The 22499-nt window shown below is 41.0% G+C and overlaps 1 protein-coding gene across 3 annotated transcripts in view; it reads left to right on the top strand.

Moving 5' to 3' along the window:
- Window positions 1–22499, top strand: part of LOC145357810 (protein argonaute-3) — a 158376-nt gene that overhangs the window by 63234 nt on the left and 72643 nt on the right. For all 3 annotated transcript variants that reach the window (XR_013889371.1, XM_080211327.1, XM_080211328.1), the window contains 3 exons: window positions 7718–7838; window positions 10579–10793; window positions 14491–14627. Coding sequence is in view for 2 of the 3 variants with exons in the window: in XM_080211327.1 (XP_080067453.1) it covers window positions 7718–7838; window positions 10579–10793; window positions 14491–14627 (473 nt within the window). In the remaining variant the exon portion in view is untranslated. The remainder of the gene's footprint in view (window positions 1–7717; window positions 7839–10578; window positions 10794–14490; window positions 14628–22499) is intronic.

The raw sequence follows: 22499 nt of genomic DNA, 5'->3' as shown, positions 1-22499 counted from the left end.
CAGCTCATGTGGAAATTATACCTTGTTCCAAAATGTATCTATGATCCCTGAAAACCTTTAGACTTCACCCTTCCCAAATAACATCCAAATTAAATAAATCTATAAATCAGATCCAATTTTTAGTCCACATTACTGGGCTGAGGATTAAGTCTTGGAAACGTCTTTTCCTGGTCCAACAAAGATAGTTAAACTGCCTTTGAGACCTTGTTGCATTGCCTAGGCAACACACACAGATGTAAGTTTAGCCTTTGGTTGTAAATTGTGAATTGACCTCAGATTGTTTGATGTAATCTGACCTCTTGGCAGTTAGATGTAAACTGCTTCTGAGTGCTGGCAATTATACCATTTTTCCTCTATGATTCTTTATTCATTTGTATTTGGCTGTCTGCATCTCTCAAATCACTTGACTCTAGAAATTAGCGTGTGTATACCTCTACTTATCTCTGTTATCTGGATAAGCTCTTTCTTACTAATAGGGTGATTTATACCTGTTTCTTTCTGCATGCTTGCTAATCTTTTTCCTTGTAAAATCGTATCTTTTGAATGCTGGCTACTGGTATCATTAGGCAGATTCTTATCTGTTGCTTGGTTGACCACATCCTATTATGCCTTGTTAAGTTTTTGTTACTGCTATTACTAGGCAGATCCATGATGGTCACCACAGGGACTGTGCAGTGGTTACTCTTACAGCTGTCCATGACAGTGTCGGTATCTGCAGCAGACAGGTTGGTGAGGAGAAGGTCAAACATATTTTTTCCTCATGTTGATTCCCCCAGCACTTGCCACAGAGCCAATCTAACAGCTATATCCTTTTAAACTCAGCCAGCCCAGTCTATGGTAGTGCTACTGAGTTACTCCTGATGCTGGACATTGAAGTCCCCCACCCAGATTGATAATTTTAACATCCTTGATCCTTCCTCCAAGTGGTGTTCAGTATGCAGGAGTAAGAATTAATCAGCTTTGGGAGAATTGGGGAGGGTGTGGTACATAGCTGGAACCCTCCTGATAACTATGAAGGCTGGAGTAAATGTTCACTGTGCCGCTATCTCTGCTGACATACCCAGTGATGGTGATGCCTGGAACTTGATCTGTAAGGTGTATCTCCTTGAGGCTGTCTTTCCATTCAGTGTGATTATGGTTGATCTGCAACCTTCCTTTCTTACAGATTCCTTAATGTCTTTGGTTAACAAAAATTTTTGTGCGTGTCTCTGCCTCTATGGATGTGTGTATGTGTGCCTCTGCCTCCGCCTGTGCGGCTGCGTGTGCCTCTGCCTCCGCCTGTGCGGCTGTGTGGCACGGTTTGGCACTTCACTTGGCAGTCCTATGTTCCCAATTAGCAGAAAAGTTCTCTGCCCACCTGATCTGTTCCCCTTAATGTTCCTACATTTCATTTCAGTCACCTCATAAATTCCAGAGAATACAATCCATGTTTGGATAATCCGTCCTTGTTCTTTTAACCCTTAGCGGCCAGGTATCATTCTGCTTAATCCGTGCTGTGCCAGACAGATCAGGCAAAAGCCAAGGTCAATATATCCTTACTATGGTGCCTAGAACTGCTTGCAATATGTCCAAGTTTGATTGGACTAGGGCTGTGGATAAACTGAAACATGACCTCTACTCCTTTGTATTCTCGCTCTCCATTTAGAAAGGCCAGACATCCATTGGTCATTTTAACTATTTTTTTACCCTTCATAACATTTTAATGATCCATGTAGGTGGACACCCACGTCTCTCTGGAACTCCACTGTTTCTGGCTTTTTACCGCTTAGAGAATACACTATACTTTCTTTGGTCCAAAGTTGGTGACGTCACATTGACCCTCATTGAAATCCATTGTCACACTTTTACCCATGCACTTAATCTATCCTTTTTTTATTTAATATTACACTTTCACCCATGCTGCTTACAATGTTGCCTTTCTTTGTACTATTGGCCAATTTGGATATGTAGCTTTTGCTCCTAATTTCTGACTCACTAATGAATAAAGTAAATAGTTGAGGCCCTACATAGTTCCTAGCAGCATGTTACTGGTCTCATGTTGATCAGTCAATTTCCTAATAAATTCAATAATTGGCCTTTAATTCCATGAGATTGAATTTTAGCTCGAAGTCTTTTCTGAGGAACTTTATCACATGCTTTCTGGAAGCCTGTGTAATAAATCCATTGTCAATTCCCTGTCCACTATTTTAATGACCACCTCAAAAACCTTCAATCAAGTTAATTGAGCATGACCCACTCTTTGTAAATCCATGCTGACTTTTCTGAGCTGTTGAATACTTTCAAGGTGTTAGTCAGTCAGTCACTGTATCCTTAATTATAGACTCCAGGCATTTCCTGACTAAAGATGTCAGTCTTACTCTGGTTGCAAACCTTTTCAGTAACACGGCACACTTCAATGAGACAAATAGCACACTCACCTTGTTTCACCTGCCAGTCCTGTCCCTCTCTTAGCCATATTTCAGTACTTGCTATAATATCCCAGTCCCACGTACCCATCCATGCACTGAGTTCATTTGCCTTGCCTGTCAGGCCTCTTGCATTGAAATAAATGCAGTTTAACCTGGACTTCCCTTGCTCTCCGTCTTGCTTTTGCCTGATCTGTCTGATACTACGATTACTGGCACTGCCTTTACTACTTAATGTGCTCTCTTTAACTTCTGTGCTGTCTTCAACCTTCTCTTCTGTGTCCCTACTGCTGCCCACTCCCGCCCCCCCCCAAACTAGTTTAAACCCTCCCAAGCGGCTCTAGCAAATCTCCCCGCCAGGTTGTTAATCCCCCTCCAGTTCAGATGTAACCCATCCCTCTTGAACAGGTCAGTCCTTCCCCAGAAAAGATCCCAATGATCCAAAAATCTAAATCCCTGCCTCCTGCACCAGCTCTCAAGCCACGCATTCATCTGCCTAATCTTCCTATTCCTACTCTCACTAGCACGTGGCACTGATAGTAGACCAGAAATTAAAGTGCAGAGGTCCTGCACTTTAGCCTTCTGCCTAACTCTCTAGATTCACATTTCAGGACCTCATCCCTCTTCCTGCCTATGTCATTGATACCAATATGTACAACAATCTCTGAGCAATTGCAGGACATTCTTAAGGGGGAGGGTGAGCAGCCAGAGACATCCTTGACCCTAGCACCAGAGAGGCAGTACACCATTCTGGAGTCTTCTGGCGGCCACAGAAATGCCTGTCTATACCTCCTAACTAACGCGTCCCCTATTACTATGCTGGCTTGCTCTTTGCCTGACCCTGTCCCACAGCAGAACCAACTGTGATGCCACAGGCCTGGCTGCTGCTGATGTCTCCCCCTGACAGGCTATCCCCCTCAACAGTATCCAAATGGCCAAATTTTTAGGTATCCACATTACCAACAGCCTGTCCTGGTCCCCCATGCCGATATTATCATTAAGAAAGCTCACCAATATCTATACTTTCTCAGAAGACTAAGGAAATTTGGCATGTCAGCCAAGACTCTCACCAACTTTTACAGAGTACATCGAAAGCATTCTTTCTGGTTGTATCACAGCGTGGTATGGCTCCTGCTCTGCCCAAGACTGCAAGCATCTACAAATGTAGCCCAATCCATCACGCAAACCAGCCTCCCATCCATTGACTTTATTTACACTTCCCACTGCCTCAGCAAAGCAGCCAGCATCAATAAGGACCCCAGGCACCCCGACCTTCTGTCCAACTGAAGAACAGCTTCTTCCCTCCTGCTGTCAGACTTTTGAATGGACTTACCTTGCATTAAGTTGATCTTTTTCTACATCCTAGCTATGTCTGAAACACTACATTCTGCAGTCTGTCTTCTCAATGAGCATGTTTTGCCCGTATAGTGCGCAAGAAACAATCCTTTTCACTGTATGATAATACATGTGACAATAATAAATCAAATCATTTACACTCAATGCCCACTTATTTTTGGTTAAATATCAAAAGAGCCAATTTCCTCTGCATTCCATCGTAATTAGGTGAATTATGACATTTTCGTCTTTTACAAGCTTGGGAACCATTTGAAGAGGAGTTGTGTAGACCACTGGGCTTGGAGTCTGCCTCACAGCCACTGCCGTGGCGCACCGGTTAAAATGCACTGCACGGTCACTCTGGATCTGCGGAGAACTTTCCACACTGGATCAGCTCAGTTCACCCAGAAATTGAAATTCCCAAAGCAACTCCAGTGTAATTAGTGAATGCTGGCATTCAAGCTACCTCTCTTTTAAATGATTGTTGCTGTAGTCAGTGTGACCCACACTGTTCATTGGCTACATGCATTTGGAGGGATCATGAGGATCTGCATCTCCAGAGTCTTCACACTCCACAAAAGCACAACCTCAAAGGGCCATAGTAGCTGAGAACTGATTCCAGCTCTCCCATGGCAGCTCCTGTTCCCAAATCACCAATGTAGACCTTGCTGTCTATAGTTCTCTGGCTTGAGTAATAATGTGATATTCTTCAGTCCTGTTTTCTTCTGATGGCTATAGCTGCTATATTGCCATTGGAGCGAGAGCCCAAACTTTGGGAATTGACAGGGAGAGAAAGGAAAAAACACAGTTGAGTTAGGAGTCTGCCCCACAGCCATGGCTGTGAGAATACTTGCTCGCTTCTTGCAGCACCCCACTCTGCCGTGCCATACCGGTTGAGGAGAATTGGTCTATAATTCCCTGGATTCCCTTTCTCGCTTTTAAATAACAAATTTTCCTTTCTAAAGGAATGATTCTGAAGTCAAGAAAATTCTAGAAGATTGTAGTTGTAGAATGTTTAATGTTCTCACCTGACTCTCTTTAAAGCCTGGTATGGAAACCATCTGGGAATTTGCTGCTCTGGTGCTATTATTTTCTTTCATTAATGTTATTTAGATGATGTTCAATTTGGTGAGTCTCTGACACTGATTCAATATTAGTTTCCTTAGGATAACCAAGATGCTGACCTGTTCCTCCACTGTAAATATTTTACCAATTTTCAAGGTGCGCACATAACCACCTTTTTTTAAATTTTATATCCCTTTTAAGTTTATCTTGATATTTTGGTTTTGTCATTCTTTGGTGTTCTTTGCATTTTTTTACATTCACCAAGATCTGCTGCTCTTTGCATTTTTGTGTTTTTGGTTTTATGTTGCCTCTTACCTCCAGTTGCCCCTTATGGATTTAAGCTGGTTCTTTATTATATGAAATTATTTGTGAACATCTATTATTGTTTTACCAATTAGTGGATTTGCCCAGTTTGCAGTGGAATCTGCCACCATCCCATTAAAGTCAGCCTTTCCTAAATCTAGATTATTAGCTGTTTTTCGTTTCTCCCTTCCAAACACTGCGTTGAACTGATATCCACATCTTGTTCAGCAGTTTATTAAATCTGGCACACTGTTAAATGCTAACTCAAATATAGCTTGCCCCCTTTGTTGACTCTAGGATGTATTGCTGTAGAAAACTGCACAATAAATTCACTACCCTTCTGACTTGACCTTGTGTCTATCCCAATCTATACGAAACTTAAAAACCTCCATTAAAACCATTCCATCATTGCCATGTGCTTGTCTAATATACCAATAACTCTGAGGTATCACCAAAGTAGAGAGCAAAATGTCCATATACTGCTCCTCTTCCCTTTGTTCCACTGTCACCAACTCATACTCTAACTCAATGACTTTGAGCTGTTCAAACACCTCTACTAAGCAGAGTCCAATTGCCAACTAATCAAATCACATTTCTTGTGCAGTATAAATTGTTTTTCCCGTTACTGTTGGTAATCATATGATCTATCCTGATGCGTGCAAGATGCTGGACTTGGATCAGTGGAGAGATCTTTGGTCTGTAGGGATCAAGAGAGGTGAGGCTTGTTGACTTGACAGCTTGTTCGTCCCCTGGAACAAGAAGTACAGGGCATACTTTGTTTCCTTTTATATTGAGGATCATTGAGAAGAATAGAGTTGAAGAACACCAGCCTGCCAACTTTCTGCTGAAAATTGAAATAGGCTTTTTTGCCCTGAGTATCAATCTGCCCTGTCAGATTAATGATAAACAGAATCTGATAAAATGAATGGACGAAGGTGTAGTGTTGTAAAGTAATCCATACTGGTGCAGCTAATTAAATGACTCTATTTAGAACAGTTTCTGCTTTGGCAGGTTATAAGCTAAATGAAAGAATTTTATCCATTAGCAGTCGGATGATGTAACTGTTGGAACGAGGCCCCATTTTATAAAAGGAACTTTTAGTCAGTTGGGTAATAGATTAACTTTGCTTGGGGTGTTCCCAAGCAGGGCAGAGGTCATGAAGAAGCTTATCCTTTAAACATTTCATGGGCTAACCTGCAGGAAATTATAGAAACAATATACTCCCTTCACATTCACATGGTAGTATAAAATAAGAAGCCCCAATTTTGGGTGGTCAGTGTTGGGTTAGCTATTTTCAACTGGAATGGTATTGAGGGTTCTAGAATGGTAAACAACTGATTAGATAACCACTTGTGGTTATCACCTAAAAGAAGTGCACCTGTGGGAAAGTAAAGTAGAACCCAGTTGGAAGATGCTTCTCATTAGACTTCAATCTTGGCAGCTTTCTGTCTCATGAGGCAATGGCTTGGCCAAATCTGTATTAACCATAGAATCCCAACAGTGCAGAAGGAGGCCATTTGGCCCATCGAGTTTCCATAAAGACAGTCACTCTAGGTTGGAATTGATCTCAGGTCCCTGGCGCTGAGAGGCAGCCGTGCTAGCCACAGTGCCACTAAATATTGTGTGGTGTGTCTCTGGAGCTACATTTGGATATGCTAATCTCTGCTACATTTGCTACAAAAACAGTAGATTGAGAAGGTACAAGAATTGTCAGCCTTGTTTTCTCTGGACCCTCTGTTCCTCCAGCTGAAGTTCCCATTTCTGCCGATCTCCTCCAGTGCTCCTCTAAATAGTCAGCCTCCAGAGATCACGACCATTGACAATCGGCATGCAGTCTTCAGTGTCAGTTGTAAATATCCTTTGATGGATGGACACCTTTGATCAAGATAAGATCATCTTCCTGATGTTGATGATCAAACTAAACTCTTTATGGGCATGAGAGTCTGTCCATTTGCAACTCATTTCAGGATGCTAGTGTGATATGTTCAGCTTGGAGCAACTCTCTGAGAGTTTTTGTCTTGGATCCTCAGGCTGACAATCTGATCATCTTTCCATCAGCACTATTAAGTGGGTGAGCTGAAGGCTTATGACAACAATAGAGAAAAACTTAACAAAGCATGTTGGTTCCAGAACGCAATCTCAGAGGACTCATGTTGTCCTTTCATAGCTGACCTTTTCCATCATTTTATCATGGAAAGAGAAGATCACACCGAGCGGTTTCGGAGGACAGCCAGTTTTCTCCAGCAGCTCACGTTGTCAGTTGTCTTGGTTAGATCAATGAAGGCAATACATTGTGGTCCTGGTATTTCTTTTGCAACTGCTGGGCTGAGAAGATTGTGTCAATTGTAGACTTTCCAGCTGTAAAACCACACTGGGCTTCAGTAGCATTACTAATACTCATTATCAATTCTGTCATGAACTGTAGTCGTAAGATAATCCCCCCGATATAAGGACACCTATAATTGTTCATTATTAGGTGAGTGGTGAGGGGGTGGAATTGAAAAGTCATACTCAGTTATCTTTATTTAATAAATAACATGTTGAAATTTGATTATTTTGTTTCTAGTACTTTTCTCCATTCCTCACTGGTCATTCTGTATTTATTGTAGGGAAGTGGTCGACTCTATGGTTCAGCATTTTAAAGTTCAGATATTTGGAGAAAGAAGACCTGTCTATGATGGGAAAAGGAGTCTCTACACTGCAGATCCCATTCCCGTCAGCACAACTGGAGTAAGAGCTGCTCAACTTAATTTAAAGAAAGTTATTACCTGTTCAACCTCTAAATAATGGACTTGTTCATAACTACCAGAGGTTAAGTCGAATGCAGTTTGTATGGAGCAGGTAACGCGCATGGTCAGTGAGTGTGCTTATTTTAACTGGTGGTCTTGATTGTGTCAGAGAAGGAATGCATGTATCAAGGTAAACATTGAGCGTATAAGTTTCTAAAGGTTTTGGTAGCTTGCAAATCATCTTTATGAGCATTCAGGTCTCAATCACAACATTATCAACTTTTGTTTGTAGTTTTTTTCAGTTTCTCACTGTTTCACTAGTAACCAAATTAATTCATTCAAAAGATTATTTTAAAAACTCTGATTTAATGGTCAACTGAGCAAGATGTCAGTATGGCTGCTGAACAGATGGTGCCTTTTTTCATTAATTCTAATCAATCTTTCTACATTGAGTTGCATCTCGAATGTGTTTTTATGGTGCATGATATGAATTTCACTCCTGTTTCTCATCTACACCTGCCATCAGGAATTATCATGTGAAGTTAAAGCTTTAGTTTTCACATGTAGGCAGACACTAATTTCCATTCTCCTATCGCCCTTGTGCTTGCTGACTTGTGGTATAAGGACTAATGCTTGGCTCTTGATCAAGAAAATATTGTGATTTTAAGATTCTCAACTTTGCTTTCTGATCCCTCCCTGGCCTCTCTGCTCCACCACTGCCCCTGTGCCCCCCACCTTGCCTCTACTTTCTTACCATTCTGAATTTTTTCCCTTAGTGTTCAACACAGACTTGTATTGGTTGTTTCAATATCGAAAAGACGTACTTTTCTTTGACATGTCCCTCACTCATATTTTTATTTGTGAATTTTGTGCTGGTCAACCTGAAATTTGTTGATCCTCTAAATGGGAAACCTTCCCAGCTACAAATACTCCCAGGTCCAGTATAGCACAGCCAGTTACAAGATGAACTGCGTCAATTCCGTCTCAGCAATATGCTTTTGGCACCAACTTAAAGCACCTCTACTGCACCAATATGATAGTTCCTAAGTACAAAGATTTCTGATTGACACTAACAGAGACTAGCAAAACATTTGCAATTAAATTTGCAATCGATAAGGGAATTAAGGGTTATTGGGAGCCGGTGGGTAAATGGAACTGATCCACTTCAGACCAGCCATGATCTTATTGAATGGTGGGGCAGGCTCGAAGGGCTAGATGGCCTACTCCTGCTCCTATTATGTTTTTAAATTGGTGTTATTATCCAGTTCCTCATCTCACTCAACCTACCGCAACCCCTGCTTTCTTTTCGTGATTCCGGTATTTCCAATTTTTTTTGTTTTGATTTTCGTCAGGTTCTTCACTATTTATGTCTTTTTTTATTTAAAAAAGTGGCCTCCCTGTAAATAATTTTTTCTAAGCTTCCATGCTATATATCTATCCCCGTCATCTCATCCGCATCCCGTTCTTCCTTCCTATGCCATTCCGTTCTATGTTTCACATGCCATCCCCCAACTCATCCATCAGCCAGAGTAACTTGCTGGTGAACTTCCCTTACCATTCACTTACTTTTCTCCATCAGCTCCATCTCACCCTGCCACTGCAGCCACATACATGTTGCACCCTCCAATCCTCTGCACGCTCGTGCCTTTGTGTTATTATCCCCATAGAGACCATTGGCTTTTAAAAAGAGATGAGAGTTTTTCTGTGACTGAATTAGATTTTGCACACTTAAAACTTTTAGCGTAACAAACAACCAAAATCAATGCAAAATAAACAAATGTGTGTTCACATGTTTTATTATTAACTATGTTATCACACATGTTTGTATTTGAACTAATATACTAGACTACGGAATAGGTACTGCTTTATTAATGAGGTTAACACACAAACAAGATACATTACGACCTGTCATAATTTCATGCTCTGTGTGGATATGTAACCCTGTAGATTCAAGTTCAAATCACTCCAAATGTTTTGGCAGGCTGTCTTCTCCCTGCCAAGTCAGGGTGCATCTTCCTTTTTAGAATCCCTTCTTTCAATCTTCTCAGCATACTCGAACTGACTTACAGCAGCAAGATCCACTCTGTGATTCCTTGGTTTTAAAATCTCCAAAGGTACTGTCTGTTCTATCTTCTAAGTTCACATTACCAGCATCTGGCTCTTGCAGGTAAAATTTCTCTGTTTCTCCCTCTGAGCGGCACCTCTTTCTCTCTAGGGCCTCTAAGTCTGATTGAGGCTGCAAGTCTGTATCCATCAAGACTAGCTACCTTTCTTTTGTGTCACGGTTTATAAACTGACACTTGAGTTTTTATGAATTTCAACCTGGATCTCTGTCCCCAGAGAGCCAAATCCCAGGAGCACATTTCAGGGTATGACTTCACCATCTGCCTGATTCTGGAACGTTTTGCTTTACCTTAAATAAACATAATCATCTTATTAAAGTCTTGCATTCGCAACAGTGTGCCCCAGCCTCTGCCACCAAATAAATCCACCAACCGACCCAAAAAATAGAAGACAGACAAAAATTGAACATCATTATAATTGTTGTAGTTTTATTCTGTTGATCTGAAATGGAATAGAGTACTCAAACTCATTTTCACATGAAAACCCCTGCAGACCCTGATGATTTTCACTAATTTGCCATTAGTGAATAATTAGCTTTTTAAGTGAACTGACTTCTTTAGCAAAATGTGTACATGAAGGAATGTTCTAAGATTGGTTTACAACTTTTATTTTTGAAGGTGGATTTGGAGGTGACGTTACCAGGAGAAGGAAAAGACCGAATTTTTAGGGTGTCGATCAAATTTGTTTCAAGAGTGAGCTGGCACTTGCTGCATGAAGTTTTGACAGGTCGTAGTATGCCAGAGCTGCTGCCCGGATTGGACCTAGACAAACCACTCAGCACAAATCCTGTACATGCTGTTGATGTTGTCCTACGACACCTTCCCTCCATGAAGTAAGTATCAACTTAAAATTCTTACTAAGCTCTTGATTTGTTTTCCAATTCCCTAATCCACTAAGAGTAGTCACATAAACCATTATTATTATTGGGAATGTTGTACTGCTTTTTTCTTTCCTTTGTTTCCCTAAATCTGAATGAAATACACCCCATGTGAAAAGGCAGGAAAGTGTTATCTTTCGTTCACCTCATTTCTGCCTATGCTGCTTTGTAAGCTGTTTTCATGCATATATGTATGATAAGGCTCATCAGTATCTCGTGTTGGCAGTACACAACTTCCCTCCCTTTGCTTTATTTGTATAATATTGGCTACCACACTATAAACTAATATAACTAAGAAAATGTAATTTTACTACAGCATTGGTCAGATGCAAGTCAAACATTCCAGGATAGGCTTGTGAAAACCAGCACCTGGAAGTCTGGGCGGGCGGGCGGTGGGCGGCGGCCGGGGGGGGGGGGGGTCCCCTCCTGTTTCCCACCTTAACTTGAGGTTTTGTCAGTGTCCCAACAAAGTTATAGAAGATCAAGGATATCATTGGAATTTGGGGACCCAGATAATGTAATATATTTCTGGCACGGTTCATAATATATATGAATCATGCGGGGCAAATTATTGCCATAGTCACATATTGCCTGACAAGACAAATGAAATGTTTTCTGTGGAGAAGAGCAAAATCTCAAATGGAAATACAAATAAAAGTGAATTCAGAATCGAGTTTAAGGTGTTGTAAAAGCAATATGGGTTCCTTCATCATTGCAACATATCCTTCCATAAGTTGTCATTAGTTTGGTCACTGTTTACACTGATCACAGTGACATCCAGAACAGATATTATGTACTTGATCTGTTATTTGATATAGAAATCTCTTTATGCTGTACTTTAGCCTCGGACCTACTCCCTACTGGATCAGTTTGAATACTTAAACTTGCAAAATTTATTATCACAATTGCTTCTGAATTAAATTGGCAGCCTGTGTTGTAATACTTACAGTTCTTCATTTAAATTATGTACTTGTACATAATGCTGCCAGAACTTTAGAAATTTACAACTAATGCAAAGAAAAGTCAATTCCTTCAACCTGGGCTAGATTGCACCCTGGGCTGCACAATTCTTTCCATTTTGGTAAGTTCTGTTGCAGGTGAATACAGCTTTTTGTACACGCCTTTTAGCTTCTGCAGGGAGACAAATTGATCACAGAAAACACTCTGCATTTTTACAAATTAGAAAGAGTAGGTTACTTGAGCTACAGCCTAATGTAAAAAAGATAAAACAGGATGTTGATTTTGTGGTACTATCCATAGTAACCTAGCAATGTGATGAATGCTCCCCCTCCCCGCCATCTCCACAAGAGTGAAGATCCAACAAAATAAGTTAACTTTCTTGTAATAATATAATTCTCTAACTATCAAAATGTAAGGCAATGAAGTTGTCTTAATCCTTTTGCAACTAGGTTCAATATAAAACTATGTTGTTGGTTTTTGTTGCCGCTGTGGTATTATTTGAACCAAGATGATTTTGAAATGCTCTCTTTAAGCTTTTCTGATTGCTCTAACGTTTTATCTGATGTCTTGTTTGTTTCCTTTCAAAGTTAATTAGTTGAACAATTTTAGTTTCTCCTGGGTTTACAAATTGTTGTTATTAGTACATTTAAACATCAAATAACAAGAAAGATTGCAGTGAAAAGTGATGACTTGCAATGTATGTAACAGTAAGTAAGCTAGAAATATGATGTGCTTCATTTTGATTGGAATTATTTTTATGGAGTGGCGGTGGATTTTATGTAATGCTTAAATTCAAGAATACTGCAAACTGAAATTTTATTAACTCATCAAAATGCTTGTTGGCAAGCTGTGCTGTTAAATTGATGAGCAGGCATTATTCAGGCTGCAGCATCCAAAGAGAAGTGTTTGGTGTTCCACACTGCAAATTGCAATTATCTTGCATTCAATTACTTTTAAACCTTGACAAATGGAAGAATGTTTCATTTGCTCTTGTTAAACATTTTAGAAGTAAATCTTCTGAGAGTATGTTAATGGAAATTAAAATAAGCTTTGGTTATTAATTTGCAAAAGTTTCAATGCTCAGCGCCTGTAGAGTACTGTGATAATTGGTGTTTGATCTTGTAATCAAATTTGATTCAATGTTTCAAAAGTATTCCTACCATTCCTTTCAATTTAATATGCATTTAAATCTGGTTTCAGTTTAATGATATAACTGAAAGACATATGTATTTATTTCCCATACACTAACATTTTAAATGTGAGTATAAAATTTAAACAACTAATCTAATGGAGAATCACTGTCCAAATGGAACTTTGTACAGTGATTTAGTATACAGTATTGTATTTCTACCTCTGGTACTTGGTTCAAATACAACAAACTAGTCCATTAATAAGTTCCTTGTTGTTAAGGTTCAATTATGGTACTGAACAGCAAATTCAGACTAGACAGATGCTTGTGTAAAAAGCAGAGAAATTGTACACTATTACAAAAATAAGCAGACTCCATGTTCCTTATGAATCAGAATGGTCTGCAAACCCAATACATACTAAAATAATGAGATCCAGAAATTGAGCAACAAGCCCTTGGCACTGAGCTAGCTTACTGGCAAAGTACCTTCACCTTCACAAAATGGATTGAATAGATCCTGCAAATCAGATATAAGCTGAGCTTATAAACCTGTAGACAAACGTTTTGGCATCCAGTATAAACAATATACATGCTGTTCTTTTCGATGTCAAACAGCAGTCATGTTTCAACTGCGCTGCCTTTGAATATAACATTGATCTTTAACAGTCACCCCTTTTCCTTTGTGTGAAATACTATGACAGAGTCACCGTTCCAGCTTTGTCTCCTTATTGAATAACTTATTTGCTAAACACACAGCCAAATGTAACTCAATCACATGCTCTCCTCTGCGTTGCTACCTGTCAAAGAAACTATAAAGAAACATTGGCTGCGCCACAACCGTCCTCCAAATGCCTCCCCTACAGCTTCATTCCCAACACTGCTGCCAAACAAAATCAGTTCTCAGGACAGCTATGGCCCAGAATTTTGGAATTGGATAAGAGAGTTTGCTTCATCGATCTATGCCAAATTGCCTAGAAGTCAGATCCCTGACAGTGTTGTGTATTGTCATCCTCCAAGTTCCAAACTATGAAAATATTTGCCTTGTTCAAAGATACAAATGTTAGCCGATCTATATTATAAGTGATATACAGCCATCAAGAAAACACCAACAATAACTGACTGTTCTTGTTTTTTGCAATATGTTCAGTGTTAAAGAAAAAAAGCAAATAACTGAACCAAATTGAACATTTTGTCACAATCTCCTCCTTCTGAATTGTCCTAGAATTCTTCATATGAAACTAAATGTTTTAAAATCCAATCCCTATTATGTCAGATAATATGGCAACAATTCTCCACATCATAAGATTGCACAAATAACAATGAAATGAATGATGAGTAGTTCTGTTTTTGTTGATATTTGAAATGGAAATTTTGGCCAAAATGTTGAGAATTCTTTCATCTCTTCAGCATAATTCCATGTGATCTTAAAAGATTCTTTACCAAGCGCCTTATTCACTCATCCAGGGCCTCCTGCTGTATTTCATCTCTTGAATATGTAAGCAGCAAGTAGTGTATAAGACCCTAGGCTTATGGTCTTAATTTGTGTTCTGTGTTTTATTATAGGTACACCCCTGTTGGACGCTCTTTCTTCTCTGCACCTGAAGGATATGACCATCCATTGGGTGGGGGTAGAGAAGTATGGTTTGGTTTCCATCAGTCTGTCAGACCTGCCATGTGGAAAATGATGCTGAACATAGATGGTGAGTAGAATGATTTGGCTATGTTCCATTCACAAACCTAATCTTACTCGCTCCTATTTACCTATTCATGTTCAAATTTTATTTAGCGGTCAGTGTCTAAGAGATGTTGCATAATGATTCTGACAGACTGGTCTGTAAGAAGGTGTAGTAATAGCTACTCTTACTCCTAGGATTACAGAAATTGAGTAATGAAGGTATGAAAGCTCCAAGGGAGAGGAGAGGGAAGGTGAAGGTGCTGTTGTAATAGACATAATAAATGAAGTTGATTCTGTTCTTACATAACTACATCTAGAGTTTTGGTCATAAGAAATAATCTGGTGTCAAAACCATTATCAATGGCTTTGCCACTACCAAACATCTCATTCCAAAGTTTTTCTGATTGGTCTTCCAATCTCTTGCTTCCATAAACTTCAACTCATCCAAAGCTCTATAACTTGTATCTTACCGTGCATGATGTCGTGATTACCCATCTTCCCTGATCTCGCTAACTGCAATTAGCAGTTGGCCCAAACATCTGTTTTAAAATTCTTATCTTGATGCTCAAATCTCTGTGACCTTGCCCCTCCTTATCTCTGTATTATTCTCCAGTGCTACAACCATCCGACAATTTTGCAGTCCTCCAAAACAAGCCCCTAAGCCTTGCGAATACTTCTAGAGCCCTTCACCCCATCATTGATGACTGTGCTTTCAGCCATGTCGGCCTTCAGCTCCAGAATTCCCTCCCTGAACCTCTCCACCTCCCTCAGCGCCTTCAAGTCATTCCATGAAGTGCACCTCTTTGACCAAGTTTTTAGTTATTCTTCTAATATCACCTTTGATCCAGTGTTAATTTTCATCCGAGTATACTATTTTGAAATGCCGTGGAATGTTTTTCTAAGTTAAAGGCATTATATAGATGCAACGTTGTTGATAAATCTTCTCAATTGGCATTTACTTATTTTTCTTTAAAGCCTCACCATCTTTGTGATTTATACACCAATCTTCAACCAAAGAGAAGGCAAGCAACTTAACAGAAACTGTATGGTCTCAGATTTTGGTAAAGCTTAATTCTGAGAATTGATCCCAGGGCTGTTATTTGCTGCCTACTTCATTTTCTATAGTAAGGACATTCGAACCTATTTCATCAGAAGCTAGGGAGGTTAGAATCCAGTGCAGTACTACTTGGAAAAAAAAGTGCATTCCAAACCCTCATTAATTTTATTAACTTATCTGTTTTTTGTAATAAAAAAAATTCCATGTCTACAGGAGAACCCTAGAAGTATTCATAAAATATAAATGATTTGCACTTTGTAAAAGGTTGCATCACATGATGCATCAGAAGAAAACCTTTGATAGATTTGTCAAAATGGTGTTTTTGCATTAAAAACCACCAGACTTGCAATGTTTCTGAACCTGATAAATAGCTGATTGATAGAATTGAAATACAGTCCACTGAAGGCTCAATTCTTTGATAGCTAGGTGGTTAGATTCGTATTTTATTTGAAGATCTGTTTGTTTCATACCTTATCTTTTGAGCTAACAGTGAGGTATTATATGCCATGCAAGCAAGCCAGTATCAAAGGAGCACAATGCGAATAGAAGTTACAAAAAGATTTTGAGACAACTTGCCTAAGAAAATGTGTTATTGAACACAGTCTTGATGTTTTGTATTGTCACACTGAAGAGATTTTTAGTCCTTTCCATGTGACTTTCTATCGATCCCAAAGCGAATCATGTTTAAAGCATATTGGACTGCTGTGTTTCTCTGCCATAGGAAGAGAGAGTGAGGCTGACGCTGCGCAACTCTCCCTCGCTTTAATCCAAATCAAGCGCTAATCTCGACACCATCATTATCATCATCAGTGTCCTGTTCAACCCTTGAAGTCCTGTGTCGATGGGCGAGCGACGAAGCAGCAGGTGTGGATACACTGGAACTGTAGTCACGAACCTGCAAACAGGCAGCTTTTGGTAATGGTCGTTTTCCGCTGACCGAAGCAGCAGTGAAACTCGGCGTCTACCCAGGTGACTGAGCAGGAATGCACTGCTCACCTCCGTAGAATGAGGAAGGGGCGAGAAAAGGTGCCCAAAACATTGCCTGCTTCACTACACCCTGGTCAGTTTACCGCGGCTGGCGGGGATCCCTTCTTGCGGTTGAACAAACAAAATAAAACACAAGGTGACACCGCTCACCATTGGCACTTGGAACGTGCGCATGCTTTTGGACAACCCTACAGCAGACAGACCAGAGAAAAGAACAGCCTTAGTTGGCAGAGAGCTTGCAAGATATAACATTGATATTGCAGCCCTGAGTGAAACTCGTTTTGCCAACATAGGTCAGTTGACTGAAACTGGAGGTGGATATACTTTTTCTCGCAGCAGCAATGAGCGTCATGATGCTGGAGTTGGATTCGCCGTCAGGAGTTACCTTGTTCAGAAACTTGATAGCCTACCCAAGGATGTGAACGACAGGCTTATGACATTACAGTTTCCACTACAGAACAGAAGTCAAGCCACCCTGATCACCCATTCGCCTATACCCCCACAATGAACAACCCTGACAAGATGAAAGACAAGTTCTACGAAGAACTAAACGCCCTACTATCAGCAGTGAGCAGTAGCAACAAACTGATCTTGCTTGGCAATTTCAATGCAAGAGTAGGATGTGACTCTGCAATCTGGTCATAGGGAGGCATGGAGTGGGCAAGTGTAACAATAACGACCTACTCTTAATGAAGACCTGTGCAGCACAGGACTTCCTCATCACCAACACAACCTTCCGTCTGCCTACCTGTAACAAGACCTTTTGGATGCACCCCCGCTCCAAGTATTGGCATCTTATTGACTATGTCATTGTCAGGAGAAAAGCCACATAGGATGTCAGAGTGACCAAGGCCATGTGTGGTGCTGACTGCTGGACAGATCACGGGCTCATTGTCTCCAAAATGAGCCTGTGCATCAGACTCAAGAGGCAACCACAAGAAAGCAAGGTTATGAAAAGAACCAATGTGGCCAAGCTAAAGAACCCCAGCATAGCTTCAGCACTGGCTGAAGACTTAGAAATCAAGCTTGCTGACCTACACCTCGCAGGCAGCGCTATCTGCACTGAAGATGCTCGGGCCCTCTACCTGCAAGCAGCATGACTGGTTGATGAGAATGATGAAGAGATACAGGCTCTACTTGTTGAAAAGCACCATCTTCATCGGGTCTGTCAGAATGACCAATCATCAGCTGCTAAGAGAAATGCTTTTACTAGTGCTTGCAGGACAGTCCAAAATAAACTGTGTAAAATGCAGCATGCCTGGCTGAGCGCCAAGGCAGATGAAATACAGGGATATGCTGACAGAAATGACTTGAAACGGTTCTGTGAAGCCCTCAACACTCTCTACAGACCTCAATCTCTCGGGAGTTTCCCCCTCCTGAGTACAGATGGTACAACTCTCATTACAGAGAGGACTCAGATCCTGCAGAGATGAGCTGACCACTTTGAAGCCATCCTCAACCAACCGTCATCTATTAACAATGAGGCAATAGACAAGATTCCCCAGGTTGATATCAACAGCACCGTGGATGACCCACCGGTCGTAGCCGAAGTCACGAAAGCTATCAGCCAGCTATCCAGTGGCAAAGCCCCAGATGTCATACCCGCAGAGATCTACAAAGCTGCTGGTCCTCTACTTACCGAGAAGCTCACCTGGTTGTTCCAGTTCTTTTGGAAGCAAGGATCCATTCCTCAGGAACTTAAAGATGGTTCCATTGTACACCTCTACAAGAGGAAAGGGCAATTGGCAAGTATGCAACAACCACCGAGGAATCTCGCTGCTCTCCATCGCAGGAAAACCCCTCGCAAGAGTCCTGCTAAATCATCTGGTCACTCATCTGGAGCTGGGCCTGCTTCCTGAGTCACAGTGTGGCTTCTGCAAAGTTCGCGGGACTATTGATGTGCTTTTTTTAAGGTGCTGGGGAGTAGGTACAGAGGAGCTGTCAGGGGTAAGTTTTTCACTGAGGGTGGTGGGTGAGTGGAATCGGCCACCGTCGGTGGTGGTGGAGGCAGATTCGATAGGGTCTTTTAAGAGACTTCTGGATGAGTACATGGGACTTAATAGGATTGAGGGTTATAGGTAAGCCTAGTAGGTAGGGATATGATTGGCGCAACTTGTGGGCTGAAGAGCCTGTTTGTGCTGTAGTTTTTCTATGTTCTGTACACAGAACCCATAATGACAATCAAAGAGCAGAAACTACAGGCAGTGCACCAGTTCACTTATCTTGGCAGCACCCTCTCCCAAGCAGTGATTTATTGATACAGAAGTTAACTGCAGAATTGCAAAGGCAAGTTCTGCTTTCAGTAGATTGCGCTCCACTGTATGGGAACGTCGAGGAATCAGCCCAGCAACAGAACTGAAAGTCTACAGCGCCATGGTACTCTCTACCCTCCTGTACACCTGTGAAATGTGGACTGTGTATCGAAGGTATGCAAGACAGCTCAATCATTTCCACATGACTTGTCTTCGCAGAATATTGTGCATCAGATGGCAAGACAAAGTACCAGACACTGAAGTTCTCTCTAGAGCAAGTCTACCATCAGTCCACACACAGCTGATGAGAGAGGAGACCCAGTGGGCTGGTCATGTCACCCATATGTCAAACGAGCGCACACCCAAGCAGCTCCTTTTTGGGGAACCCTCTGCTGGAAGGCACTCACATGGAGGGCAGAAGAAACATTTCAAAGACACACTCGAGGCCTCCCTGAAGTTGCTTGACATAGACATGACCACCTAGGAAATAGAACATAGAACATTACAGCGCAGAACAGGCCCTTCGGCCCACGATGTTGCACCGACCAGTTAAAAAACAATGACCCACTAATCTAAACCAATCCCTTTTCATCCATAAACCTATCCACGGATCTCTTAAACGCCCCCAAACTAGGCGCATTTACAACTGCAGCAGGCAGGGCATTCCAATCCCTCACCACCCTCTGGGTAAAGAACCTACCCCTGACATCCGTCCTATAACTACCCCCCCTTAATTTAAAGCCATGCCCCCTCGTGCTAGCTTTCTCCATCCGAGGAAAAAGGCTATCACTATCCACCCTATCTAAACCTCTAATCATCTTATATGTTTCAATAAGATCCCCTCTTAGCCGCCTTCTTTCTAGCGAAAACAGCCCCAAATCCCTCAGTCTCTCCTCATAGGACCTCCCCTCCATACCAGGCAACATCCTGGTAAACCTCCTCTGCACCCTCTCCAAAGCCTCCACATCCTTCCTGTAATGTGGGGACCAGAACTGCACACAGTACTCCAAGTGCGGCCGCACCAGAGTTGTGTACAGTTGCAACGTGACGCTGCGACTCCTAAATTCATTCCCCCTACCAATAAACGCCAAGACACCGTATGCCTTCTTAACAACCTTATCTACTTGATTCCCAACTTTCAGGGATCTATGTACACATACACCTAGATCCCTCTGTTCATCCACACTATTCAAAGTCCTCCCGTTAGCCCTATACTCAACACATCTGTTATTCCTACCAAAGTGAATTACCTCACACTTCTCCGCATCAAACTCCATCCGCCACCTCTCGGCCCAGCTCTGCAACCTGTCTAAGTCTCCCTGCAAACTATGACACCCTTCCTCACAATCTACCACACCTCCAACTTTGGTGTCATCAGCAAATTTGCTGGCACAAAACCATCGTACCTGGCGCTGCCTCATCCACAAAAGCTGTCATGCTTACGAAGTGAGGTGTATTGCTGAAGCACAACTTAAGCGCAAGCTGCACAAGTTCAGAGCCACCAGCGCAACAACTACAGTGTCTACATGAGTCTGTCCAGTATGTGCCAGGACATTCCGTGCCCGAATTTGCCTGATCAGTCATCTTCGGACACACTGCAACCAGCCTCAAAATGACTAATGGTGATGAGATCCTCATTGATGACAGTGGACGAACAGCATATTATGTCCAATATGCTTCGTGGTCACTGACAATATGATAGGGTTGTGCTTGTGAAGCAGTTGCAAAAAAAGTTCCACCTCTTCAAATCTTTCCCTGCTGGATGAATACCAAGTTTTTACTCCCATGACTCCCTCAATGGGTAATCTGGAAATTCTTCATGTGAAGAATTAAAGGTTATCATTCGCTTGCTGTTGTGACAAATCACAATGTTTAGGAATTAGTCATAACAATGTTGCTGAATGTATTTTAAATGAATGAATTTTATCAAGAATAAATCATACTGAGGTTTTATCCTGTTTTACAGCTCTACAATTACAAATCACTTTAACATGAAACAATCATCACTGATGGTTGGTAAATTGTAATTCTCTGGGTTTGTACTACAGGTAGCAATTTGGTCTGGAGCCAATTCTGCAGAGTGTAGAAGTAAACTCTGAAAATTTTGATTTGATTAAGGGATGAAGAGTATAACTCATCAGTGAAATGGTGGGAAATGGAGCCTCAATACACAGAAGAGGAAAAACTAAACACCACTTATAGTGCTAGTGGAAGAGAAAATGTGATCATGAAGAAACAGTAACTGACTAATCTGAGTTTGGGAGATTATATCTTTCACTGAGAAGCTTTGAGAATAGGACTTCTTTATTAAAATTTTTTTCTTGACTGTGCTTCTGAAAGTTTATTACTACTAGAAATGGCTGATGAGGAAGGTTAAAAGATATGAAAAGCATCCCAATAAAAATAGTAGAAAATCAAGTCACAAAAAGGAGGAACTTAAAACAATCACTAGAGGAAAATGTAATAAGAAAACCAATTGAGCCAGAGATTGATAAGTTCCATATTCCTGATGGCCTGCATTATGGGGTCTTAGAAAAAGTGAGCGCAGAAATGGTGGACGCTTTAGTCGTAATTTTCCAATATTCCCTAGATTTGGAAAACTCCCAGTGGATTTAAAATATGCCGTTGTAGTACCTCTATTCAAGAAAGAAGGGAGATTGAAATCTGAAAGCTATAGGTTAGTTAGCTTGACACCTGTCATTGGGGAAAAAGCTTTAATCTATTCATAAGGATGTCGTAGCAGGACAGTTAGAAAATCATAATGTAATTGAGCAGAGTCAATATGGTTTAATGAAAGGAATATTGTGTGTGACATTTATTAGTTTTTTGAAAATGTTACAAGCAGGTTGGGAAAACAGGAACCAGTAGATTCAGTATATTTGGATTTCCAAAAAGTGCTCAATTTCTGAAAGGCATTTGAGAAAGCACCAGATAAACGGCTACCACACCTGGCATGGGGTGTTGTAATAGCGTGAATAGAGGATTGATTAACTAAACTGGAAGCAAAAAGTCAGAATAAATTAATCATTTTCAGGTTGACAAACTGTAACTAGTGAAATGCAGCAGGGATCATTGTTGGGGCCACAACTATTTACAAACTACATGAATGACTTTGATGAAGGAAAAGTATATGTATATCATGGTTCTTGAAAGGAGTATATTTAGAATTCAGATCTGGTTTGCAAGGTGCCGACTTGTCTAAGACATTTTACGTTGGTAGTGCTCTCTCCCGGTCTGCACCCCCCTGTCCCTCTCTCCCAGTCTTACCCACCTTGCGCTGCCCCTCGCGCGCACGTGCTTGTTGTAGGTAAAATAATACCTCTGAGACTGTTAGTGAGTCCCAGCAGGACTCTTCTTGTTAAAGGTTGGTATCACGATCTGCCATCAGCAGCTGTCAAAAGCCAGTATTGTAAACTACCATCTGTGTAACGATGTCCAACTAACACAAATAGGTAAGATTTACCAAGTCTACAAAATAACAGCCACATTAGACTATCTGTCTTTATAAAAATGAGAGTTAAAGCATGTAAGACATGAACAAATAACTTAAATTGCTGCCAGGAACAGTATAAGCTAAAGGAGATCAGCTATGAGGAAGGGT

Source organism: Carcharhinus amblyrhynchos, chromosome 24 (assembly GCF_965287045.1).
Source record: "Carcharhinus amblyrhynchos chromosome 24, sCarAmb.v2.hapA, whole genome shotgun sequence".
Classification (NCBI taxonomy): domain Eukaryota; kingdom Metazoa; phylum Chordata; class Chondrichthyes; order Carcharhiniformes; family Carcharhinidae; genus Carcharhinus; species Carcharhinus amblyrhynchos.
This window is presented reverse-complemented; position numbering and strand designations above follow the sequence as displayed.